The sequence below is a fragment of the Anastrepha obliqua genome, chromosome 5, assembly GCF_027943255.1.
Source record: "Anastrepha obliqua isolate idAnaObli1 chromosome 5, idAnaObli1_1.0, whole genome shotgun sequence".
NCBI classification, from domain to species: domain Eukaryota; kingdom Metazoa; phylum Arthropoda; class Insecta; order Diptera; family Tephritidae; genus Anastrepha; species Anastrepha obliqua.
The window spans coordinates 36,211,067-36,232,508 of NC_072896.1; the positions used below are offsets into that span (position 1 = coordinate 36,211,067).

Consider the following 21,442-nt stretch of genomic DNA (forward strand, 5'->3'; position numbering starts at 1 on the left):
CTGCGATATTTTCTTCAGTTCGCACTCTACGTAAGCGTGTTGGTGGTTTGATGTCCAATAATGTAAATTTGGTTCTAAATTTAGTCACAATAGCTCGAATAGCCGCTTCAGTGGGTCGATTAAACAGACCATAAAATGGAATAAGCGCGCGATAAACTTTCTTAACAGAACAGGCATTTTTATAATGAAATTCAATTAGTTGCAAGCGTTGTTCGTTTGTAAGACGATTCATGGTTAAATTATAGACCAAACTGAAGATGATTAACAGTGAAACAAAACACGAAACGTGCGTCAGCTGTTTAAACCAACTGTTTAAAAAGATAATAGCTAAAAAAATCACCCGTTATAAGGTGTTCGGAGCAGCATAGTTTCTTCCCAAACCACTTTCAGAGTTTAATTCAGCTGGCTTCTCGGATGATTGTATCGCTGCCTTCCAATCAGGGTACCAGGTTAACATATCTTATACCGACTTCTCTAAGGGCAATGTAATATTAATTAAAAAACTAGCCTACATTGGCTTCCACTCAGTCTTCTTGAATTGGATCTCATCTTACTTGTTCAATTGCCATTGCTTGGTTGTCGTCGACAATGGTCGATCTCTTCCTTTAGTTACTTGCTCTGGGCTTCCGCAAGGTAGTATTCTGGACCCACTTTTTTTGTTTTTGTTCTGTTTATCAATTATATTTGCTCTTGCTTCTCGTTAGCGAGATTCCTGCTTTATGCAGATGACGTTAAGATTTATTTGGCGATCAGTATTTCTCTCGATACTTCTCTCGATACTGAATTGATGCAAATTGATTTAGATAATTTCAATAACTGGTGTATCAATAATCGTCCATCGCTGCAAATAAATAAACTTTTCTAAGCCTGCCACTGTTAAAGACATCTCTTATCACGTATCTAGCATGACCCTGTCACATGTATGTGAAATTAGAGTCCTGGGTGTAAGTAATATTTGATTCGAAGTTTGAAATTAAAATTTGAAAAGGTCGAGCCAAGGAGCACCAGGAGATTTGGTGGCTCCTAAAACACTCAGGTTAAAAAGCCCATTATATTTAAAGCTCTGGAAAGGGGGTAGATAGTCAAGGAGGGAAGGAGAAAAGTATCTGAGAAAGAGACAGGAAAGAATCGAGACAGAGATAGAGATAGTTAATCCTGTGAGAATTTTCCTGATTCTTTGGCAAATCTGTAAATATCCTCCAGTTCTAGAGAACGAATATTACTCATTCTCATGACATCGGAACCCAAAACTCGTAGCCGTGCTCTAGCAAAGGCAGGACACTCACAGAGAAAGTGTTCAGTGCTATCCGCCTCCTCCAAGCATGGCAGGCACATTGGGTCCTCAATGATTCCAATGGTGGTAATATGCTGAACCCATGGGTTGTGTCCTGTAATGATACCGACCATCAACCGAACGTCTTTCCTTCTAAATTTTAGTAGAAAGTTTGACAGTTTTCTGTTCTGATTTGAAGTTTACTTGCTTGCTTGTGTTAGGCGTCATAGCTCCGATTTCTCCGACCCTCATATGCTAAAGGTAGGGTATACGCTTTTCGGATCCTATTCCTACCTATGAAGCGCGATGCTTATTGATCAACTTAAAATTATTCCAGAACAGGAAAATAATCTTAAATTTATCTTTCATTTTCGATTTGATCCGTGGTGCTGTTCACTGTCCGATTCTTCATGACAGGATTTTCTTTAATACTCTCTCAAAATCTCTTTATACGAGAAACGCTTCTATTAATAGAACTTTAATTCAATTTAATAAAATCTTTAAATTTGTTGAGATAGACTTTTAATTTTCGAAAGGCCGTCCAATGAACTTTTTTAAAATTTATTAATTATAAATAGTTTAATTGTAGGTTTTCTTTATAAAAGCCTATTAACCTTAAAATATCTTTACTTAGCCTATAGGAATCTATTATATTCATTGGCAATACGTTTGCAAAGTCTAGCGAATGTCGGTCAAAAACAGAAAAAATACTTTCTATTTAAGTGCGTCAGAGGAGTGGGTTTAAAAAGACATGTGGGGATTTGATTAGCGTCATACGATAAACCTTCACATGCTGGACATTTGTTGGAAATATCTGGGTTAATTCAGGATAAGTAGGAGTTTAGTCTGCTACGATATCGGGGTCGTAATTGTGCCAGAGTAACGGTGGAGGCAGCTGAAGTTCTTCGTCTGCAATGGGTGATGGTTGGACTCTGATAACGACATTCTGAGGGCAAAAGTTCATGAAAGCGTTAAGGATGCTTAGTGAATGTTGTTAATTGCCTGTCCTTACAATGTGAGGTTTAGTAATTTTTGTATATATAGGAGCCGGATCTCGACAGTCAGTTGATTGAGATGCTTTCTGAGGCCCTTGGAACCTCCAATAATTGCTCACTGAGGTGGTTCCTACGGTAGAATCCTAGAAGTAACTACCTGCTGAGCATAGTGCTATGCTCCTTTACACGCCTCGCTATGAAAACGCTGGATTGCAGGCATCAAAAGGCATGGCATCCCTCTTAAATGCAGTATTTAAACAACTCTAAATAAATTGTTTTCCATTTTTTATTAAATTATGCTTCCGTCTTGAGATATGAATACTACCGATTGAATATTAAAATGTTTTATTATCAAATTAAGACAATATTCTCACCAACAAAAGTTGGTTTTCTCAAGGAACGTGTGTTAGGTACAACACTTAGGTATGTAAATATGTATTTTAGGTACACGTGCCAATTTTATGCAATTCATTCAGAAAACATATAAAATGCGTACTACTCATTCACTTTTTATATCAAGATCAGCCATTTATGCCTGGTGATGTATATATGTATATATGTAAATGTGCATATGTAGTGTTAAACATATTTATACACATATCACGTTCAGCTACGCACATGTAGGCAAAAATCAAAGCACATGCACATCATGCCAATTTTTTATTGTTATTTCAATTTTTTCTTTGCCATAGACTAATAACTGTTGTAAAAGCCTTATGAAGACACAACTGACAAATTTTATTATTGTAGATATGTATGTACCATATGAACTATGCATTAGGGATGCAAATATTAGCGAATAATATTGATACCTCTTTTATGGAATATTTTTAAAGTAATCCCGAGATTTCGGGATTGATCCCGGGATTCACATTAGCACAAAACTTTTTTAATATGAGTAAAAATTCCACGACTCAAGCCATTAGAACATGCCATGAAGTAAGGTCATTTAAAATTTAAGGTAAACTGATGATGATGGTGGCAACCCTGGTACTTAACTTGACAATATTGCACAGTCATAGTTTTTAGCAGTTCAAAAAATGGTAATTTTATATTCGTGCAAATGCATAGCCCGATTTATTGAGCTGAGCTAACTGTAAAAAAATATATACAGTAAATATTCGATACTGGCGACACAAGTTTTTTTCTCATTGCGTACTCAGTACAGTATATTTTGTTTTTATGCGGTATATACGTTCTGCAAGAAACAGCATAAAAAAAACAGCATGAAAAAAGCTACCAGTTCTATAGTAAAACTATAGATACGTTTCAAAAGCGCTAAGAACTGCATAAATGTGAAATAATGTCCCATATTAAAACTATAGACACGTTCCATAGACCGCATGAATCTGAAATAATTAAATAAAATCGCATAAACAAAAAATTGTATTTTTGAAAATTATATCTTTATTTAAGAAACGTCAGAATCGAAACATAAATTTACATCGTCAGAAATTGAATCAGACAATACCCGCATGTTGCGCATCCGTTTAGGATTTGGCATAAAATCACTTCCGTCACTTGAGGAAATGTACACGTCTGATCTGGATGGAGATGCAGGCGGTTCCATACTTGTAAGGTTGGCATTTTTGATATAATGTGTAATGAGTTTTTGCTTAGCTGGTTTAGAATCTTGTTTATAAGTACAATTCCCGATATTTCGACATGCATTTTTTAATTTAAAAAAATCGCACTATTTCAAAACCGCATAAAAAAAACCCGCATGAAAACAGAATCTACTGTACTTGCGACATTAGAAAACTTTTACCCCGATACTTGCAAAATTTTTGTTTTGTCTTTCTCTTTTCCTCTTTTTACGTTGAAACTTAAGCTTGGGGAAGTACCGTCGATGTCATTCTGGTAATGACATTTTTTGAATTAAATCAGCTGATTGAATTTAGGGGAAGTACCGTCTCATTCAATTGCTGACGAAATGACAGTTTTGCGTTAATTTTTGCATGGTGTAGTCTCATAATGACAAAGAGAAAATTTACACTGCTTACAATAAAAGAAAAAGATGACTTTCGGAACAAATTAAATGCGGGAACTTCCATTAATGCATTAACTAAAAACTTTCACGTGCATAGAGCATCAATAATTCGAATTAAAAAATATGAACAATACATAAAAAAGTTTGTTACGCAACTGGAATCTGGTACAGATAAAAGGAAAACTCTTAAGATTTCTGAGTTTCCAAAAATGGAAAAGGCGTTGTTCGATTGGTTTGCGAAGCAAAGGGCTAAAAACTACCGCATTACAAGTGTTATGCTAAACGAGAAAGCCAAGTTATTATATTGCAAAATTCAGGAAAAGGCTGGAAACTTCCGCACTAGCAACGGTTGGGTTGCAAACTTTAAAAAAAGGCATGAAATATGATGACTAAAAATTTTCGGAGAAAAATTATTAAATAAGAGTAACTCCATGAGCCCATTGTTAGAAAAATTTAACAAAACAATTATGGATTTCAGTCTCACAAAAGCGCAGATATGCAATGCCTATCAGTCTGACTTATTTTGGAAGCTCTTAGCCGATAAAACTCTTAAGCGCACAGAAGAAGCATCGGCTCTGGAGCATGAAATCTCTAAGGAGAGCACGTTAGCTTGTACAAATGTTGCTGGAAATCATGAAGTAAAAATAATATATTAATTATTGGGAAATCGGCGAATCCGCGTTCAATAAACATTTTTACTGGATGACCTTAGCTTTATTTGAAGAATGTTTTCGCAGAACATTTGCTCCAGAGGTATAATAATAATAAATAAATAAGTAAAAGAGTTCTTTCGTGCGCAAAATCTTCCAAGAATATAATTTTTTCTTATTGATAATACTCCATGCTCTCCCAAAGAAGGCGAATTAAAGAGCTACGACGGCCAAGTATCGGTAATGTGCTTTCCTCCAAACTGTACGGCTCAAGTACACTCCATGGAACAAGGCGTTATAAGACTTATAAAATAGAACTACAAAAAATACCTCTTAAGTCACATTGTTGCTCGTGGAGAAACTATCGATGAGGCACTGCGAAATATCGACCTGAAAAATGCAATATGATTTTAAGCCAGTGCATGGGATGCTCTTACTGCACCTTCAATTCAGTCAACGTTTCAAAAACTGTTTGAAAAAGCATCTAGTCAGAGATTGTGACGATACCATTCCTCTTTCGGAGTTAGGATTACAGATAGCTGATGATGCATCCAATATTCGATTCATTACAACTTTGCTCTGAAAAGTAGAACCATTGCAGGCAGTCGCTCAATCTGAAATCGAGCAATGGATTGTTGAAACTCATTTGGAACCCACAACTTTAAGGGGTCCGTGCCAGTGGTCTAGAGCTCGAAAACTTAGGGTATTTTCAGGAATTTTTTTTTTACAATAAAAAAAATGAAAAAAGATATTTAAATTTGTAGAAATTTTTAATTTTAATCATTTTAAAAATTGCGCTGAAGTTGACCTTCCCGAAAAATTGAACGTTGACGGTGTCGTCTATTTATCTGAAACACAAAAACCAAAAAAATTATTAACCAGTATGACTGTAGTTCCGTACTAGAAAAAAATGGCGCGGTTTTGAATTTGGCATTCTAAAAATCGGGTTCAGTCAGTTTTTTAATAAAAAAATGCGAAATAATTGAAAGTAAGGTGATAACCATTGTTGTTGTGAACAACTTATTAAGATTTCAGACGATTCGGTTGAATAGTTTTTTTTTTGTTTGACAACACCAGGCCGAAAAAAGTCCTTTCGAGATAAATTATTTCAATGTTTGAGGTACAGGAGCGCGCGGACCGCTCTCTGCCTCGTTAATGGGCAGCAGAAGCTATAATATTATGAATTTCCACATGAAAATTTCACAGTATATTCTTAAGATACTATACTTTCGAAATATCGAAAAAACAAGAAATCAATTTTTTGAAATTGCTAGACCACCGGGTCTCCTTAAATGAAGAATACTGTAATGAAGACGGCGAAACAGTCGGTGAAGAAACTAACGACGTAATGGAGGAGGAGGCAATACCAGCATTCAATATACATATGCTTGCTTAAACAATGTTATAACGCTGCAGGGGCTCAGAATCAGTGAGGTACTGAACATGCGAGGGTGTACAAAATTTAATTAAATATAATAAAAACAAATAAACTTGGATTGGTATCAGTAAAAAAACTATTTTGTATGAAAAAAACCTCAGTATTTACGACAAATTTGCACCGAGCCCGGTTTTCATTACGTGCAGGAATCGAGTCTTTACTGTATATAGAGGGTGGCGCAAAATTAATCAGCCAATCTAGTTTTGATTAACTTTTTTATTAAATAAAAAAATGATTTTCGGACAAGTGTCAAATATGATTGACGAACGCTGCAATTTCAAAAATTATAAATTGTCCGATAGGGTGATTAATTTTGCGCCACTTTGTATATAGTTAAACTAACCGCTTATGCACTAGAAAATGCTTTTTTTAGCTTGATTTGTGAAAATTTTTAAACAACAAAAACTGACTCTGTTGGACTCGATATTAATGTTGCAGTAATCAATGCAAATAATTGTATACCAAATATACATAAATTCAAAAAGTTTTTTAATTTAAACCGCTTTTGTTATAAACAAATTTTGTAATAAACAGGCTTTTACTTCTTTCAATTCGATATTTAAAATTTCTCGGCATCCCAACATTGGCTCAAGCTAATCCCTAAATTTCCGACGCCTGAACTTTTTTCGGGATGCCGGGATCCCCCTCCCTAGCATGACAAATTATGGAAGTTAGAATCACGCTTTAGCTTTTTATGATATGGTTTCAACGTGCTTCTCATTCAGGGAGTTTTTATTTTATCAAATTTTTTATTACTTTTATTTCGTTTGACGTAATTTAGCCCATTTTGACACATAATGATGTGAATTTATAATGAGTATATTTCGCTTGTCTAGTCCATAATTTTTTGAAGGCTTCGAAGTACATTGTTCTTTGGCGTCTGTATTGCCATTTGTTAGTTCAAGGGCAAAGTAGTGTGGCAGCGGGTATTATATTTCAATTTTGTTTAATACGTTTTAAGTAAAATGATGGTTTTATGCTGCAAGGGAGCGAAGCTGGGTGTAAATCTACATTCTTGGCATTTAAATTTAATGCTTAGGTCAAGGATGGATTTTGGTTTTACATATAATACATTTTTTCCTAGCACGCGGTTTTGCCAATCAACTTTACATTTAATTTAAAACTAAAGCCTTTTCATAGTACTTCAACATTAACATATACGACTAGAATGATTTTAACATAAAAGTTCCTTAAACTAAACTTTTACACCAGTTCATTAACAAATCAATCCAATATATGTAACTTAACTATAATAATAAGATAAGGGCTGTCTAAGGTCATAGCTGTCGCTGCAGACACAAATAGATCTGCCTCTCCATCTGTTTTCCACAACAAAGTTCATCGCTTCTTAAACAGTATACACCTCCGCTTGAAACACAGATGCATGCATTCTAAGAGTGCAGTTTTGTCCTGCTGGATTCCACGTAGACCCCAGAACCGGAACCGTGCTAGGTCCTGGAGCCATGCGTGACAATGTGGTAGACCAATCAGAGCATCTAATGCCGCGCCTGAAGTAGTCGGAAAAGCTTCGGAGCAACAAATACCCACAGTGCGTTGTAATCTCGATAAGGTCTTCCTGACTCCCACGAGAGACACCACTGATGCATAGAACCTTGCTAGGAGAAAGACCCCACGTTTTCCCAAAGACACCTTTGCACTGCCAGACTGACTTCCAAAAAAGTTTACTATCGAGAATTACTCGAAATATTTGATTTCTTTAGATAGTTGGATTGAGACTGCTTTTAGCTTAGGCAGAACGAGTCCACCTAGCTTCCTCCTTCTCCTCCAGCATCATTGAAGGTGGTGAGTAGAGGATTGATCGCCATGCACCAGAGCAATGGAGATAGCACACCATCTTGAGGGTATCCTCTATTAACCCCGGATGACACCATCAGATCCTCCTGCGCCCGCACCGTGAGAATTATTTGGACTAGCATTGAACGAATCCAATTCACAAGCACCCGGTCTACACCATGTCTACCGGCAGAGCTGCACATACTGTTAAAAGCCCCCTCTATATCCAAAAAGATGCCCGTAGCGTAGTCCTTCCTGTTGATGGCCTGCTGTATCCTAGCAACAAGGTTTTGCAGTGCCGACTCGCAGGATTTTCCGCTTTGATAGACAAGCTGAAATGGCCTGTCCTTGCTTAGAGGAGGCGGATAACACTCAGCATTCTCTCTTGTGATTTGCTCGATCAAGGCTGCGAATTTTGGGTTCTGATATTATGAGAACGAGAAAAATTCGTTCTCTCAAACTGAAGGATATTTTCAGATTTACCAGGAAAATTCTTACAGGTCTAGCTAGCTCTATTCTATCCTCTTTTTTCCTCCTTTCCTCCCTTTCACTTTCCAGAGCTTTAAATATCATACAATGGGCTTTTTAGCCTGAGTATTTATGGAGTTACCAAATCTATTGGGGTTTCTTGGCTCGAATTTTCAAATTTCAACATTACTGCAGGTGTCTAGTTCGCAAGTATCAAATACTATTGACGTACCTCGCTGTTTACAAAACTATAACAATTTCTAATAAGGTGATTAATTTCGTGACACGTATTTCCATTTGAAAACGAATAATGTTAAATTCTCCGAATTTTAATTAGTTGCCATATTTAGTTTTCTTACGGGAAATGTAATACGTGAACGAAACTATTGCAAATCTTGCTATTATATTTTAACAGTTCAAATTAAGGGTCCCAGTGGTCTAGAATTTTCAAAAACCGATTTTTTTTTTTGTTTTTAGGCTTTTAAGAATATGCTGTCAAATTTTTGGAAGGATATTTTCGACTCCACAGCCGTTTTAGCAGGTAGAGTCAGATTCGTCACGCGGCCACTGTCAAAACTCAATTATCTCAAAAATACTTTTTTTCGGCTTGATGTTGTCAAAAAAACAAAAAACTATTCAGCCGAATCGACTGAAATTTTAATATGTTGTTCACAACATCACTAGCTATAGCCCATACTAGAATCATAATAATATTTCAATTATTTCGTATTTCTTTGATATTAAAAACTGAAAAAACCCCGATTTTTAGAGTGCCAAATTCAAAACCGCGACATTTTATATTTTTTTTATTCTAGTACGGGACTGCAGTCATATTGATTAATATTTTTTTGGGTTTTTTGTGTTTCAGATAAATAGAAGAGCCAAAATGGACAACACTGTTCAAGTGCAATTTTTCGGGAGGGTCCACTTCAGCGCCATTTTTAAAATCATTAAAATTAAAAAAAAAAACATTTTTATTTTTGTATGTAAAAGAAGTTAACTAAAAAGCCTAAAAAATTAAAATATCGTTTTTATTTTTTTTTTTTTTGGAAAAAAATCCTGAAAATACCCTAATTTTCGAGCTCTAGACCACCGGGACCCTTAAGCACATCCTTTAGCGGTACAACATTTCACTTCTGTTAGACGGTACATAACATTCATGTAAATGCCAACAGTCTGTTTACGGGTACTCGTATTCAGTTCGCGGTCGTGAGTGCACGAAAATAGCAAATGCATCTCTTGCTACTGAAGGTGCAGTTAAGGTAGGCAAGATATGTTAAAATAAAATCAAGGTCAGACCGGTTCCATTGTTGCCGGTTGGAAGTGGTCTAAAGGGGATTTTTTTCAATTTTTTCATATAAAAATGCTTTGTGCGGGCATACAACTACATATGTATATGTATGCAAACATAAATACATTTTAAACAGTCGCTTATTTGCTAGTGATTCAACTGGAAATTTTCAGCAAGGAAATGCCAGAAACTGGATGCGAACAATTGCTTTTAAAAACTACTCTATACTTATAAATATGGAGTAATACATAAATATATTCATATAGTAGACAGTCACTTGGGTACACGCACAAAGGTGCATACTATTGTGTTCAACGCCATGTCATCACAAACATCAACCTTCACAGTAATGGAAGTAACTGTTGTCAAAACCACTTTGTTTGTGCTATCACGGGGGTCATGTAGGGGTTTTTATATATATAGCTTTTAATTACATATTTAATTTCATTTTATTTTTTTTTAATACTTTTTTATTATTTTTTGCTCACCGAATGTGGCGCCGCCATTGAGATGAGTTACCGGAATCTCTGCACTTATCATTGCCATCTTATTGCTGCTGTTGTAATTTAATGTTTTTCTTTTTTATCTCGTATTGCTGGCGCATGCAATGCAAACTGGCCGTTCGAGTAAATATAATTACTTGCATTCACTTTTACTGAGATTTGAGAAAAATCGTTATTGACAAAGTCACAGTTGAAGCAGCGCGACGAGTTTAAATGCTTATTGGAAGCAAACAAAACGCAATGTCTTACGCTGAGCAGTAGGACAGACGCTTTACTTAGCTCATAAAATTAAACATACGAATATTGCATTAAAAAGCCGGCTATTGCATGTGTACTTATATGTATGTGCATATGTATGTAGGCATAGAAAATACTTAGTGTATGTAAATGGGGCGATGTCAAAGGGCGCGGAAAGTGTAAACCAAATCACAAAAGCCGAATACAGCAGTGTAATTAGTTTGGCATAATAGCTGCTCTGCCGTTATCCGAAAGCTAAGCACAAAAAGTCACACGCAACAATTATTTTACACAATTTTTAAATGCACTATTATTTATTCATTTAAGGGCCTGCTATTGTACACATAGCTCTTATTTTAAACTTTTCCCACAGCACAGCTGATGCTTTTAGTTGTATTTGTATTTTTATAACTAATAATAACACTCGATTCTTATTTTGCAAGTGGTGAATTTTTGTTGCTTGAAAACCGCTATAGACGATCCGCCACGAACGACCTTCGCTCCTCAACTGTATGACTCACTTGAGCGCGTCAACATTTTATGCTAACATTTCTGCTGACTGCCCACTATAAATTGGGCGAACAATAACAATAACATAATAATGTTTATAACAAACGCGCTATTGGCATCTTGAGCGCGTAGCGTCATAGCACTAGGCCATGGTAAAGCTTGTGTTGTTGATTGTGTGAATTTTGATGGTCAGAGTCTCTTGACTGTCTCTCCCGGAAATGCACTATTAACATGATTGCATAGTAAACATATACATAGGTACATATGTGAACATATTGAAGGCGTACATGCGCTGGTGGCCATGAGCTCTGTTAACAACAGCATATATAACATTAGAACACCGCATAACTAATAAAAAGTAAAAACAATAAGTACTCTTTACTCAGGGAGAAACAAACTCATAAACAAAACCAAACTCACAAATAAAAAACAAACTAAAAAACAACACCCACCTAGTTTCACCGCGAGAGCTTTGCCAGTTTTGCGCATGCAAACGAGTGGCGGCCCTGTTTATGTTACTCAAGTTGGCACTTTAAATGAGAGCACTGTCGACAAACATATGTTGGGCATATTTTTGCAATATGTGAGAATTTCCTTGAAGCAACAAGTTGTCACACCGTTTTTCATCGCTTGGAATTGACCAATTATTTCATATATGTCTTAAATGTAACTATTTCGTATCCAGTGGTCCAACTTTTTGAGTCATAGATTTTGCTAACACTGACTTGGGATTTAAAGCTATAATAATGCAGGAAGTTTTGCAATGTCAAATGCGAGTATGAGTAAAAACGAAGTGTTTTTGAAGTATGTACTACAGATGCATCAAAATTTGACCAGCATTTGGTTGAACATATTTCAAGGAGCAAAGTTTCGTGTAACTGAAATATTAAATTGAGGCTCTATGCTTCAATGGGAGATAAAGGAAACGATGATGAAGATGATGAAAGTATTAAATTATTTGAAACTAAATTGTAGTAACTATTAAAATTTTTCCTCAAAATTATATTATAATATTGTTGGAATAAAGCGAAATTTATCTTAACATCTACATGTATGTATATACATATGCACATATACATATGTAATAAATCTTCCAATCAATTTCTTAATTTTCAAAGAGATAGATGTCAACACCCACTAAAATATTTGTTTTATAGAATATTTATTGAATTTATTATTAAACTGAAATTTGTGACAGATTTTTACGTTGGACCTGAAATTCAAGTTGCATCGCTGGCAAAAAAAAGAAGATTTTCGAATACACTTTTCTTAGAAATACTTTATACCCATTATGTATTAGAAAATGGTGGCAATATCAAATAATGCAATTTTTTATTTAAACTAATTTAAAAAAATTTCATTCCATATCTATATCTAAGTATTTAACTAAAGTGTTAATTTGCAAAAAAAAAATCAGGTTGTAACGCTATCAAAAAAATTTGTTTAATAGATTTTTCATAGAAATAATGTTTATGGCTCGAGCCGAGAAGCACCGAGAGATTTGGTAACTCCTAAAACGCTCAGGCTAAAAAGCCCATTCTATTTAAAGCTCTGGAAAGTGAAAGGGAGGAAAGGAGAAAAAGGTAGAAGTAACATAAAGAAAAATATAGGATAGAATAGAGGTAGATAGACCTGTGAGAATTTTTCTGATTCATTAGTAAATCTGAAAATATCTTCCAGTTTGAGAGAACGAATTTTACTTGTTCTCATAACAACCGAACCCAAAATTCGCAGTCTTGCTCTAGCAAATGCGGGACACTCACAGAGAAAATGCTCAGTGCTATCCGCCTCCTCTAAGCAAGACAGGTAAATCGGGTCCTCAATGATTCCAATGGTTGTCATATGTTGACCCTATGGATTGTGTTCTGTAATAATAGCGATCATCAATCAAACGTCTTTTCTTCCAAGTTTTAGAAGAAAGTTCGACAGATTTCTGTTCAGGCTTATCACAAAACACTTTGCAGTTCTGAAACGTTCTAGACCGGACCATCGCTCTTTATGTGAATTGCATACATAATCGCTGATCCACTTCATGATTCCTGCATAATTGATTCCGATTATTGGTTCCAGCCCCTGTGGGGTAACCGCTGATCCACAGTTGTCCAATCCATCGGTAATCTCGTTTCCTTGAACACCGGAGTGCCTTGGAACCCATATAAGTACAAGTCTGCTCTGTCTTGGAACAGAATTAGGCTTCTTTTTAGATCTTAAACAATTTCTTGAAATAAAATTAAAATAAGAAAAATCATATTTAAAAAATTTTAGTTTTCGTTTTTCATAGAGTGACACATATTCGTATAAACGCACTCATAATTTTAGTTTTCCTACCTTCTCTCTCTTTTCTCAATGCATTGCTCACAACATCTTCTAACTTACATTGTTTGTCAAACTAACGGAAATTTCGATTGCATGCAAAATTCAAGTTTCGCTGTTGTTATTATATTTAAATCTTTGCATTTTAAGTATCATACTAAAAATATGAAGTTATTCGTATAAACGCATCAACTTAATTTTTAATATAGAACTTCTAATATTGTAGTTTATTTGTCCCCTCTTTTATTATAGTTATATATAGGTCCTATTTATAACTGACGCTTACACACTTTATTGGGTGTGTAGTCGTACTCCTCCTCCTATTTGTGGCGCGCGGCTTGGTGTTGTTCCACAAATGGAGTGACCTACAGTTTTAAGCAGACTCCGAAAACAAATGGTTTTCATGAGAAGCTTTTTCATGACAGAAATACACTCGGAGGGTTGCCATTGCCTGCCGAGAGGCGACCGGTATTAGAAAAAACTTTTTCTTCATTTTGGTGTTTCACGGAGATTCGAACCTACGCACTCCCGAATCGTGGTCATGCACCAACATATTCAGCTACGGCGGCCTAATTTTTTAATTATTCAATGATAATATAAGAACTTATTTAATGTTAAGCCATCTTGCAGGGCTTGCGCCATTTTGAATGTCAATGTAATAAAATTGTGCAAAAAATACATACTAAATTACGCGAATAGCATTGAAAATAATGAGTTACATTCTTAAAAAGTTACCACAAAGTATTCCATAATATAAATGCATAAATATGTATGTACCAATGTATAAATAGGTATTTAATAGGTACATTTTTATAATGTATGAAGAAATACAAGCTCATACTCACCAAGTTTCAAGAACAGCAGTTGAAGGAAGAAATATAAAAGCCGTTCGGCGAAAATCTCTCACAATGCTTAATAACAGAGGAAGCGACGCCTGAGTGTATGTACGAGTATATGTTAAGTATGTATGACCACTGAAGAAGACAGACGCAGCACGAAAGCTAAAATTTGAATGTTAAAAGTCATTGACGGTAGGAAATTAAATGTAAATAAACTTTTAATTGCATGCAATTTCATTCTATAATTATTATTTTTCCTTTTGCTGATTTGGTTTCGTGTTTGGAATTTTCATGCACTTTGCATACACACATACACACTAAGCCGGGTCGATTTGTGGGGAGGCAAAAAAATCGCCCATTGCTCTGTGAAAATCATAGGGAATCAGAATTCGTTTTAGAGGTATGGTTCCTTCGGCAAAGTTTCTTATTTTGATCCCTAGAATACGATTTTCACAGAGCAATGAGCGATTTTTAAATCGACCCGCCCTAATACACACACATGAATCATGTGCACTTTACAATAAATATAATACTATATATGTTCATGTGCATATGTGTATATGTGTATATGTGTATATGTGTGTGGATGTACACTATGTCAAGAACCCTTTTCGCCGCTAAGAAAAAAGAGGCATGGCAGCGTTTTTTTGAAAATATCTGCTAAACATTTAAGTTTCTTGTTTAGTTTCTCTCCCTCTCTCTCTCTCTCTCTCAGTTTAGTTCTTGTTTGATAAACATTTTGCACGTTTAGATATTACTTAATTGTTTTTTTTTATCACTTTTATTTTTAATTGTTTTTTTTGCTACTTTGAGCAATTTTTTTAATAAAAAATAATTTCGTCTTTGGAAGTAAACCACATTTTGTGTAATTTGTTTTTTATAAAAAATATTTTAGTCTTTAGATGTAAATCCCACTTTGTGTAATTTTTTTTTTTTTTTTAATACAAAACAATTTTAGTCTTTAGTAGTAAACCACTCTTTGGATAATTTTTTATTTTATTTTATAATATATATTTTATATTTTATAAAAAAATATTTTAGTCTTTTGATGTAAATCACACTTTGTGTATTTTTTTTATAAAAATTAGTTTAGTCTTTAAACGTACGTAATTTTTTTGTTATAAAAAATATTTTAGTCTTTAAAAGTAAACACACTTTGTGTAATTTTTTTTAATAAAAAATATTTTAAAAGTAAGCCACACTTCGAGTAATTTTTTTTATAAAAAATATTTTAGTCTTCAAAAGTAAATCGCACTTTGTGTAATTTTTCTTTTTTTTTATAAAAAATATTTTAGTCTTTAGAAGTAAGCATTGTGTAATTTGTTTTCATTTTTAAATTTAATTTATTATTTTTTAATATTTTAGTCTTCAGAAGTAAACTACACTTCGTGTAACTTTTTTTGATAAAAAATAGTTTAGTCTTTAGAGGTAACCCACATTTCTTTTAATTTTTTCTAATAAAAAATATTTTAGTCTTTAGAAGTAGATCACCTTCGTGTAATTTTTTTTTCAAAAAATATTTTAGTGAGCCTTGTGTAATTTGTTTTTATTTTTAAATTTAATTTATTATTATTTAATATTTTAGTGTTCAGAAGTAAACCACACTTCGTGCAATTTCTTATCCTTACTTTGTTGACTAGAATCTGTGTTTGCTGCACTTTTGTATTATTTACATTCACTAATTTTCTCTTTACTAGCAAAACTGTCGTCCTTTTTCTCTAGGCGCAGTTCTACAAATTATTCCCTTTTCACTTGACCGGCCTTATTCACGCGCGCGTATATGTACCGTATCTTGTTTATTCCACAAACGTTTATGACTTGAAATACACTTTTAATGCATTTCAATTTTATACTGATACTCATTTGACTCGCACGAAGATGTGCCCACTCAAATCGGACGACAAAAGTGAATCAATAAAGTTTAAAGTAAATAAACTCGCACGTACTCGTACGAGTACATATATAACTAGAAAACCAATCTACGTGAAATGCAATTTTCTTATTTACTTTGCATAGCTGTGTGTGTGTCCGTGTGTGTCATGCTTTATGAAGCGTTTAAAAAATTATAATCTTAGATGGAAAGAGAAATAATAGACTTTTGCTAATTTTTTGCATTTTATTCTACTTGTTTGCAAACAGGTATTACAATTATTCATATAGGCCAAAGAGCAATGCACTTGAAGAAATTGAAGCGATTAAAAATGAATCAGAAGGAGTTTACAATATCCAGCTCTTTCAATGACTGCCTGCCCGGTAATTGCCATGAGTAGATGCCAAAGTATCATAGTTGATAGCCTTAGGTGTTTTGTGAGTTGCTACTCTACTCTATCGGAGCGCATTAGAGCCCTAGCCGAGCAGGTACTGGGTGAATGTCAATGGGTTTCAGACCAAACAGATCCGTAATAGATTAAGCTTTCCTATTGGCTTGGGGAATAGGTTGATAGCGTTTTTTATGTTTTCGTTCATTTTACAACGGTTTGTTTGCTATTTGGCCAAGGGTAAGTATTCATTCGATAGAGCTCTTTCTGCTTTACAAAACTGTGTTAATTGTATTTTTGAGTTAATTAATTTTGAGGCTTAGAAATGGAATACTCAGTAGGCAAAAATCAACATTTTTGACACCTGCGCGTCTTTGCGCTTTCCTTTTCATCGAGGTCAAAACGCGGCCGAAGCATCTCGCTACATTTGCGATGTGTAGGGAGAAGGTGTCATAGGTGAGTCTACAGCAAGGAAATGGTTTGCAAAGTTCAAAAATGGTGACTTTGACGTCGATGACACGTTCTGCAGCGGAAGGCCTTCTGAATTCGATGAAGAACATCTCAAAGCATTCAAATCTCAAACCTTGAAGGAGAACGATTGCCAAACCAGTCGTGAATCGGCGGAAAAAATTGACTGCGATCATAAAAGTTCATTCTCCATCATCTTCATTCAACTGGATTTACTGAATAATTGGGAGCCTGGGTGTCTCACCAGCCCAACGAAAAAAAGCAAAGAAAGTCACCTTAAAATTTCTTCTCAGCATCTTGTCCGCCATTGAGCAACACGCGGCCATAAATTGAGCTTTTTGTACGGAATCGTCACGCGAGATTAGAAATGGTGTCTGTACATCAATATGAAGCAAAGAAAGGAATGGGTGGTTCCAGGTTAAGCATCGTCATGCGGTACCAGCTGGTGGTAGCATCGGAAGTGGAAGGTTTCCTCTGTGTTGGAAAAATCAGATGGAGAAGAACTTGGCTCAACTTGGTGTGTGCGACTGGCGCCGGTTAGCATGAGAAAGAAACGACTTTGTTAAACTCGGCGAAAATCGCTTAAGCGGTTATCACTTTAATCAAGAAGAAGAAGAAGGTTTCTCCTTAAAGTTTCTGCGAATAGCCCAAAAACTGATTGCGGTGGCTTGATTATCTGTCACGATCAGTTTCACGTTGTGTTAAGACCCGTTAAAGGCGACGCGGAATGCTAGGGAGTACCCTCTCTTCTTCATATGACACCACCAGCTGGTACCGCATCGAATAAGCTGAACCTTTATTCGCTGCGCTATGTCTATGTCGTCGGAAAACTCATACAGCTCATCGTTCCATCGCCTGCGATATTGGCCGTCGCCAAAGTGCAGAGGTCCAAAAATTTTACGCAGAATCTTACTCTCAAACAGTTCAAGCTACGCTTCATCAGATGTTGTGATCGTCCACCCTTCTGCGCCATACGTTAGAGCGGGCATGATGAAAGCCCTGAAGAGTATTAGTTTTGTTTGTCTGTTCGTCGAGAGAGGACTTTACTGCTCAGTTGCCTACTTAGTCCAAAGTAGCACTTGTTGGCAAAAGAGATTCTGCGTTGTATTTCAAAGCAGACATTGTTACTGGTGTTAATGCTGGTTCCTAAATAAACGAAGTCTTTTACAACCTCGAAATCATAACTGTCAACAGTGACGGGTGTGCCGATACGCGAGTGTACCGACTGTTTGTTTGATGACAGGAGGTACTTCGTTTTGTCCTCGTTCACCACCAGACCCATTCGCTCTTTATCCAGTTTCGAGAAGGCAAAACTAACAGCGCGGTTGTTAAGGCTGATGATGCCAATATGGAAGTTGATGTTCTGCGAAGAGATATTTCATTGAAACAACAGAACATACACACGGCAGCAGAAGTCTGTGTACAACGATTATTTTTACAAAATATGCAATGATTTTTATGTTACCTAAATATTTTTTGTTTATTGTTTTATAGTTCGTTTAATAAAATAAACCATTTAATATAAATCAAAATTTAAAACTTTCAAAAAAACATCAACGAACTAAAATTGTTTTTAGCGACATTAGCAGTTTTATAACTATTTCAATTTCAGTACAATAAAATGAAAATGTGAAGCGGCTCAAAATCCACATTGATTTTTGGTATTTTTTTCTGCTAAGATTCTTGCGAATTGTTCTTTTTTTCAAAAATTTCAGCCATCCTTACCAAAACTCAATGTGTTGTTGTTGTTGTAACAGTGTTTATTTTTAGCTGCTTCACACTTGCATTATTCACTCATATATAGAAGCAGTCTTTAGTCATGTCCATTTTCACTTTCCCCGGAGTGCGGAAAAAAAGTATTGAGAAGCTGGGTGGGTTTTTCTAGTTTTTTCGAGGAAACTTATGAGCCAGGTAGAGGTATTTTACTCATCAAGGCTTCAAACATATAAGGGCCATTATTTTTAAAAAGTTAAGTCTATAGAGAAAATATTTTTTTTTTAATTTATTTACATGTTGGGTGGGCTTTTCTAGTTTTTTCGAGGAAACTCATCTGTCAGGCATAGGTATATTCCTCATCAAGACATCAAACGTTTCATAAGAGATCAAATATGACCCTCATATTCTCTTTAAAAAGTTAAAATCTCATCCGAAACATTTTATAAGTCTTGAGAGATTCTAAAATGAGATTCTCCAATACAATATTTTTATTCTCCATGTACCAAAGACTTTTCAAGAAATACAATTAGCATAAGCCGCAAATGAATCGCAGCAAAAGTGAAGTTTATAGAATGAGAAAAAATTGTATTTATGAAAAAATTACCTACACTAGTCATATACAATTTCTACTCGCACATGCCACACGTAGTACTCATCTGTATTATGTAAACTGAGGGCAGCAGAGCGAATCATTCTGGTTTTCGCACTTTTCTCATCTCTCCTTTTGCAACCCCTCCTATCGAAATTTTACCGGTACTGAGGCATGCGAGTGCTATTTACAAGTATCATAGTTGTTGGGAGCTAAAATACTCGTACAACATTTTAATATTGCACAACTGGTTATGTTTGAGTTAAAATGAGAATTGAATAGTCAACATTACTTGCCAAACGGTATTGAGTGTTATTGGAAGGAAAACTGCATCGTTTCATTGGACCGCAGAGGTTAAGAAAGCTCGAATTCAATTAAATTCATGTATACGTGTACATATACATACATACGTAAGTGTTCATAAGTGTCATAAGTCATACTTTTATCTTCTACATAGATCGCTGTTCATTCATTTTATGTGTATGTAAGTGCTCAGTTACTTGTAGTTGTTTGCTTTATGCGCATGCGCGTATGACCAATCTGTCGTCGTCACGTATAAATTAAGTTAAAAGTCAACTTTAAATTCAATTTTAACTTTTTTACTAAGAAATATAGTGTGGCAATATAAGAGTAGTAGTGCACATGCCGAAGTAATTACTATTTTTTTGTAATTGTACAATTAATGCAAGATAATTTCACATTTTATGATTTGTTTGTACTTTACACTTTCTGTTGCATAAATAATTTTTTTTTGTGCTATCTCCAGGCCACTTTTTATTGTAATTGGCGTAATTGTACACTTGACAATTTATTTGAATTTATAAAAAAATATAATTTTAGTTTCTTTTACTTTTTATTTATAAAATTTTGTTTTAGTTTACTATTTATGTAATTTTTATTCTATTTTATTTTAGTTTATTTTGTTTTCATTTATTTTATTTTAATTTAATTTAACGTTTTCTTTTATTTCATTTATTTATTTTTTTAATTCATTTTATTTCAGAGTATTTTATTTAATTTTTTTAAATTTGGTTTTTTCTTAATTTTATTTAAGTTCGTCTCTTTTCTTTCGACGTGATAACGTCTCATAATTCGATGTAGCACCAAAAATGGTGACGTGACATTGCTCATGCGGTGTTACCTTACTTGAACTGTAAGCGAAAGCGCGGAAGGAACGACAAAGAGGCACAATCGGGCCCCGCATTCGGCAACGTTCGACATCTGGCTCTCTCCTACTTGAGTGAGCATATATATGTATGTATATGTGCATTTGTATATAAATTCACATATTTGTATTTGCATATGCCTTCTTCCAGTGTGCATGGTAATGAACCATTTCTCTGTTGAGAATAGGACGATGATAGAAAAAGTAGGAAATGAAAGGGAGTGTTTCGAGTGTAATGTGTCTTGAAAAAGGCAAATCGATAATGTTGCCTCTTAGTGTCGTTGACTTATTAACGCCTGATGCACAATCGAAATCGAACATATCTTTCACGAATTTGATAAATGTTTCGTAATTTTTCACGTTTGTGTATGGTAAATGTAACTTGACCTATTCCATTGCGATTCCATTTACCTCCTTCTCTATATCCATACAAAATACCTATCAAACAAATAAAATTAAAATTTTCTTTGGAAAAATGCAACCATTCCATCAGTATGTTCTTATGACGTTGTCACGTTAAACTGTCGTCAGTAAACCGACTTTACAAACAACCTCTTTTTTATTTGGTTGTATTTTGATTATTTTTTTACATTAATTTTATTTCAGTCTATTTAATTTTTATTTATTTTTACATTAATTTTATTTCAGTCTATTTTATTTTTTATTTATTTTTACATTAATTTTATTTTAGTCCATTAATTTTACTTTTTGTTTTTATTGTTTAGTGCCATTTTGTTTATTGTTTTACATTAATTTTCAGTTAATTTTTTTTTTGCATTCATTTCATCTCAGTTTATTTTATTTTTTATTTATTTTTTTACACTAATTTTATTTCAGTCTATTTTATTTTTTTAATATGGGAATAAGTTTCCGCCCTCGTAAAAGAGGTGTCCCTGCTGATTAATTTAGTGTTCGCTCTAGAAAAGATCCTTTTTCAGCTGACGT

General features: G+C 34.6%; 1 protein-coding gene across 3 annotated transcripts in view; it reads right to left on the minus strand.

Annotated features, from left to right (window-relative positions):
- The window catches only part of LOC129247622 (alpha-tocopherol transfer protein-like), a 62,359-nt gene that overhangs the window by 36,571 nt on the left and 4,346 nt on the right, over positions 1–21,442 (minus strand). Inside the window, exons 1-2 of one of the 3 annotated variants that reach the window (XM_054886811.1) lie at positions 15,930–16,130; positions 14,308–14,463 (exon numbers count right to left, since the gene is read on the minus strand). Coding sequence is in view for 1 of the 3 variants with exons in the window: in XM_054886809.1 (XP_054742784.1) it covers positions 10,388–10,445 (58 nt within the window). In the remaining 2 variants the exon portion in view is untranslated. Of the gene's footprint in view, positions 1–10,387; positions 11,145–14,307; positions 14,464–15,929; positions 16,131–21,442 lie in introns of those variants that run through there. The other 2 variants (XM_054886812.1, XM_054886809.1) reach the window with 2 other exon arrangements.